General features: G+C 54.6%; 1 protein-coding gene across 1 annotated transcript in view; it reads left to right on the top strand.

Annotated features, from left to right (window-relative positions):
- Positions 1-1434, top strand: part of GTSE1 (G2 and S-phase expressed 1) — a 25725-nt gene extending 24291 nt beyond the window's left edge. Inside the window, exons 7-9 of the mRNA XM_007453902.1 lie at positions 3-207; positions 671-883; positions 1351-1434. Coding sequence (XP_007453964.1) covers positions 3-207; positions 671-883; positions 1351-1434 — 502 coding nt within the window. The remainder of the gene's footprint in view (positions 1-2; positions 208-670; positions 884-1350) is intronic.
- The last annotated feature ends 4577 nt before the right edge of the window (positions 1435-6011 follow it).

Genomic DNA, 6011 nt, shown 5'->3' with positions numbered 1-6011 from the left:
AGAACTGCGCCAGTGAGAGAGGGTGACAGCAGGGCCGCCGCTGGGCCCTCAGACTGGTCCCCGGATGGGAGCTTTCCTTCTGCGTCTGCTGTGCCGCAGGCACTTAACTTTTCTCCAGAAAAGAGTGATTTCAGTTTTCCAAAAAGTGTCACCACAGAAGCAGCACTGGATGAAGCACAGCCACCTGAAGCCACAGCACCCGCTGAGGTGAGAGGCGCAGCCAGCGTTGACTTGTGTTGTCCTGCGCTCCCCCCGGGTGACCGCGGAATATCATCTGTGACCCCGGCTCCTCTGGTGCCAGCTGCACCGCAGGGAAGGGGTCAGGACCTCCCACCTCTGGAGGAGACGAAAGCTGCGTCTCCCCTGTTTCCGACCATGGAGATGGCCAGGTTTCAAAGGGTGGGAGATGGGAAGCGGGCCAGCAGGGAGTGGGTGAGCGGGAGCTCCAGCGTTGGCCCCTGGCAGGAGGGAGCGGACGGGCTGCAGGGCCGCGGCGAGGATGGCCGTCAGCACCCACCGCAGCCCCTCCCCCCACCAGGGCCCAGCCCAGCCCTCTTTCCTTGGGTTTCCAAACTGTCAGTCACGTGGGACCTAAGCAGAGCCCACGTGTTTTCCCAAGATGGTTGATAGAAGATGCTAGGATCGCCTTTCAGTCTTGTTTCTTGCCTAGGCTCTTCTTGTGGATGTCAAACTGGATCAGTTTAGCGTCACCCTGCAGGCTGCAGCCACACCCCTGGGCGACCTCCCGCTCATCGACTTCTGCAAGACACCGGAGGCGAGCGTGGCTTTGGGGTCTGGAAGCGGGCCCCTGGTCGACCTCCTGACAAACACCCCAGATGCCGACAGGAGGGCTGTGGCCAAGCCCTGCCACGAGGTGGGACAGGTGAGGTGCGGCAGGGGCCCCGCTGGCTTCGGCCTTGGGTGGTCTCAGTTGGGTCTGCTCTTCCCCCAGGCACTCTCGGTGACTCTGGAGAGTGGCCACTGGGGCTCCTGAGGGCGACATGGCTCGGCTCGCGTCACCGTTAGCGGTGTGAGCGCACAGTTCGCCAAGTCGCGAGCAGGAAGCCGCCCGGGAGCCCTCCCAGGGCCAGGGCCCCTGGGTGCTTTACGTGCACCACGCGAGCAGAAACGGCTGAGGAACTTGGCGTCTTCTCCCTTCAGCTGCTTACACACGATGGCCAAGGTGCCTTTCCACTGGGCCCGAGCCAGGTTCACCGAGCAGCTGGGTACCGAGCCGCAGGGAGCTGGCCGCAGGCAGCCTGGTCTTCAGGGGACCAGTCCTTCGGGGTCTGCGGGCCGGGAAGGGGCGGCATGGACACTCCGTTCACCTCTGTGGCTTCTCTCCTGCAGCTCATAGACTTGGCTTCCCCTCTGATCCTGCTGAGCCCCGAGGCTGACAAGGAAAACGTGGAGTCACCACTTCTCAAGTTCTGAGCGGAATGAAATCCTTTGCATTTCACTCAAAGTTACAAGAACAGTCAGTCCTAAAGTGGTTTTCCACCCTCAGAAATAAATTTTACGAGGAATTGTATTGGAAAACTTGAAACACAAAACAGAACCCTGCCGTGCCTGGAGCGGGGCCTTGGGGTTGGGGGGTGTTTGGCCACCTGAGGTCACTACCGGCCGACGGCCCCCGTCCTCACGGCCCCGCTCACACGCTGGGAGCAGAGCCACAGTCGCTCCAGGTGAAGAATTTGTTTTGAACCTTTTGTATGTAAACTAGCAAGTGACTTTTTTTAAAATTTTGTATGAAAAGTTAAACAGTCTAGATTAAGTTAAATTGTAAAATAAACGAAATGTATTAAAGCCTGTCTTGATGTTTAAGATTATCCTGATTTTCAAACATGCATAGCGATTTTTATTACTAATCAGTATGCACAATTTATATTATCCAAACTTTCTTTCTACAAAAGTGATTTTCAAAATTTAGTGTGAAGAAAAATTGGTTAAATGCAGACCCCAGGCCCCAACCCTCAGGTCCGGGGCAGGCCTGGTACTCTGCACTTTCACTGGGCACCCAGGTGATTCCGATGAGATGGGCCAGAGACCACACCTTAAGGGGACGCTGCTCTAGGGAGGTGGGGTGCAGGATGGAGAGGGAAGTGTGGGAAAGGAGGGGCTTATCTGATACCAAGGTGACAGGAGGTGTACAAGGGACGGTCCCCTCGGGTGCGCGCAGCAGGAGGGCGGCAGGGTCACTGGAAGGCTTACTCCCTGCCTGGAGCTGTTCTAACTTACATTTTTAAAAACTAGCTGGCCTGAAAGCCACTAATTCATATAGATCATTTCTCACAGTCTTAATTCAGTGGCTTCACAGCACACAGTAGAAAAGCTGCTGATTGGACCTGCTTTGGGGGCTCCCATCCAGTGTTCCCGGCATGAAACCAGGGAACTCTGTCCCCAGAGGGCTGTGCTTGCACTTTCTCTGGTGAATGTCGTGAAGGCAAATCATCATTTGGAACGGCGACTCCCGTGGTATCAAGAGTAGAAAAGTGTGCACCGTGGGTGGCACCGCCACACCGGTAGAGAGGGCATCACAGGTAAAGGCGGGAATGCTTGGAAGTCAGTTCATAATTGGAGTCGTCCCTGGTAAACTAGCGGTTAGACTCTTGGAACAGGGCGGAGCACTCCCTGGCCAGCTGGAGAGGATCCCAGAGGAGTCACGGCCGTCCACTCCTTCCCTCGTCTCCACTCCGGTGGGCAGTGTGGAATTCTAGAATCCACCACAGGGGTCCTCAGCTGTCTGACCCAGCCCCCCATTTCACAGGGGAAAACCCAAAATCTGGAATTCATTCAACACACATTTGTGGAGACTCTCCTGTGCACAGGCTGCATTTCTGCCGGGGGTCACGGTGGGTGCGAAGCTCACGCATCACTGTCTTCTGGGGGCGTGACGGTGGGTGGGAGAGAGGGACCAAATGGGCTCCAGCCATCCCACCCACAGCCTGGGGTCGAGCTGGGCCTTTGGTCCAGCCCGCTCCCTGGCTCTTCTCATCCGGGGCCCCCCCTCCCCCAGGCTCCTCAGGAACTGCTAAGCTCTCCTGGGGGCCGTGTTGCCTTGTCCAATCTACAAGTGTCCCCAGGCAGGACAGACGTAACCTGACCTGAATTCTCTTCAAACAGATGGGCGAAGGCCCCCCAGAGCACGCGCTGGATAAAGCGGTGCCTGCCACCCCGTGTGTCACCCCCTTCCCTTCCTGTCTGGGTTTCTGTCTGGCTGCTCGGGTCCGACAAAGCTCTTTTCCTCTCTGGCTCCCGGCCCCTAAGTCCACCACTGGAAGGGAGACCAAGGTGCTTCCAGAGCCCAGGGAGAGGCCGGCCCCTTCTTCTGTACAGCAGTGTCAGTGGCCACCAGAGGGCCACCCTCCTGGGTTTAGAGGTCCAACTTCAGGAGATTTTCACCACATTTCATTAATTTCCTGGTGCAAATGCCTTCACGTTTCACAGCTCTGCCATCCACACATCTTACCTTGCTACTGGCAGACAGCATTTGGGATGTTATTGTCATTTACATGGCTGGTCCATCATGGACCTGGATTATGCACAGTGATTAAAGACCTGGAGCTACCAGGTAGCTGAAACACCGCACATTTAACTGAAAAGGAGCAGAAGAGAAGTTGCCGATGTGTCGGGTTTCAGCCACTTTGGAAATGGGTGGCAGCACTCCTAACCCCAGAGCCCTTTGCTGGTCAGGAAACTGGACTCTGTCCCAACCCTGCACCAAACTGCCCCCGGGCAAGGTGGGGTCCCCCAGACTGAGCCCAAAGTCCAGTGACATCAGCTGGGCCACTCCACAACCTCGACTAAGTGCTCACCCTTAAATCCGCTGAAGGCCAGGCATCCAGATACTGGCTTTACTCATCTCTTCCGGGAAATGCAAGATGGGATCGCGCCCCTTGTTGGATGTTTCCCTGATACCTTCTTCTGTGTCCCCACGGGCGCCCTGTGTCCTTCCCTCCAACCAGGGAGCTCATCCTGCCTGCTCCAGGTGGCAGTTCCTGCTTCTCATCTCATAAATGGGGACTTGGGGCCTTCCTCATTTCACTCGAGACTCTTAAAACTATTCCTGTTCTCAAGAAAATGACTTGCCTAATAATTATCCACGTTCAGACATTTATGTCCGCTGTTAACTTTTCAAGAAACTGTTAAGAAATTAATGTGATTTTTAACGCCAAGCTTTGGTGCGTGTGTTACTGGCCAGACTGAAAAACCATCTGCATTTGTAGTGCCTTTCCTCTCCTGCTTTTTTCAAACCGTGGTTCAAATCCTACCTGAAATCAATTTAGTGAACAGCAGCAGCAGTTTTAAAACAAGAAAAATAATAGGTATGTGGCACGTTTCAAGGATAAGAGCTGTTTTCAGAACCGTTCTTACACTCATGTGTAGAGGTTGGTGTGTACACTGGGCCACCCTGTAAAATGGAACTGTGGGTGGAAGTAGAAAAAACTGAGTCACTGATTTACAGAGTGCCTGTGTTTTGCACATGTGGGCCGTAGTCGCTGGCATCAAACCAAATCTCACAGTCCCCTGAGCCCCGTGGCACTCCTGGCCTTGGCACTGCACACTGACCGCCAGCTCCCTGCTCTCCCGGCTGCTCGCCCCGTCAGTCACTGGACCTCCAGCCAGCTCTGCTCTGTCTAGGTGTCCCATCTGGGCCTCTTCCTTTGCTTTCATTTACACACTCTTCCCTTCCCACACTCTTCTATTAGGCCCAGAAAATATTTCCAGGTTCTATCACCCCAAATCAGCCCCCCTGCCACCCTGTGCCAGGCCCCCATCCCCACCCTCAGGCTCACTCGTTCCTTCAGGAACAGCTGCATCTCCAGTCTGATGGCCCCAATGCACCTCACACACTGAGGCTGACCTGGCAGCCACGTCATCCTCAGGTAACATGCCACGAGACACAATCATCAAGTCCTCCACACTCTTTATCATGCCCCACGTCCATTCCCACCATTTCCTTCCCAGACTGTAAGTGGCTCTTTACAGGAAACTGCCCTAAGCAGGAAGCCCCTTTTCCTGTCCCTTTAGCAAAGCTATATTGTAACTAACTTTTAAACCAGGCCCCCCATGCTCTACTCATCTCTGGCTCAAGCGCACCTTTCAATTTTTAAAAAATTTTTGGCTGTGTTGATCTTCGTTGCTGCGCCCAGGCTTTCTCTAGTTGCAGCGAGCAGGGGCTACTCTTTTGTTGCAGTGCACGTGCTTCTCATTGTGGTGGCTTCTTTTGCTGCGGAGCACGGGCTCTAGGCACGCAGGCCCAGTAGTTGTGGCTCGTGGGCTCTAGAGCGCAGGCTCAGTAGTTATGGCGCACGGGCTTAGTTGCTCCGCGGCATGTGGGATCTTCCCGGACCAGGGCTTGAACCCATGTCCCCTGCACTGGCAGGCAATTTGGACTCTTAACCACTACGCTATCAGGGAAGGCCCTCAAATCTCTTTTTAATCACACAATACCTTGCCTAGCTTATCAGTTCTGTCCGTAAGTCAAAGTAGAAATGAAGAATAAGTAATTAACATGACCAGATCTCTTCCCCAGCTTCCCTTTCGGTAAATCTCCTGAATAAAGCGTGTGACCAAACTGTGTGAACAAGATAACATCCAGAGGAAGATCACAACATGGTGACGACTCTGACCGCTCCCCACCTCCCCCCACACCCCCCTTCTCAATGATTGAGATTACTTCTCTGTTTCCCTTTGAAAACACTCACGGCCGAGCAGAATCTTTGGAGGTGGTTTCTTGGGGACGCTGAGTCCCCCATCTCCCCAGACTGCCGGCATTCTGATTAAAAGCAGCTTTCCTGTCTACCATTTGTGAGTACTGATTTTGTAAGCGGAGAGCAGCAGGTCCCCCTATTCCATAACAAGACAGCTGCTGTCACGGTCTCCCAACCAGGCTCTCAGCTCAGATCCGCAGGGCAGCCACGAACATCTTCCTAGGAACGTAACTGTGATCGTGTCGCCCCTGCTCCCGCCTGGTCCGGCCCCACACCCCGTCCAGGCCCAGGGCCTTC

The sequence above is a fragment of the Lipotes vexillifer genome, unplaced genomic scaffold, assembly GCF_000442215.2.
Source record: "Lipotes vexillifer unplaced genomic scaffold, Lipotes_vexillifer_v1.1 scaffold382, whole genome shotgun sequence".
Lineage (NCBI taxonomy): Eukaryota > Metazoa > Chordata > Mammalia > Artiodactyla > Lipotidae > Lipotes > Lipotes vexillifer.
The sequence above is the reverse complement of the archived record's forward strand: the minus strand, read 5'-3'. Positions and strand labels throughout refer to the sequence as shown.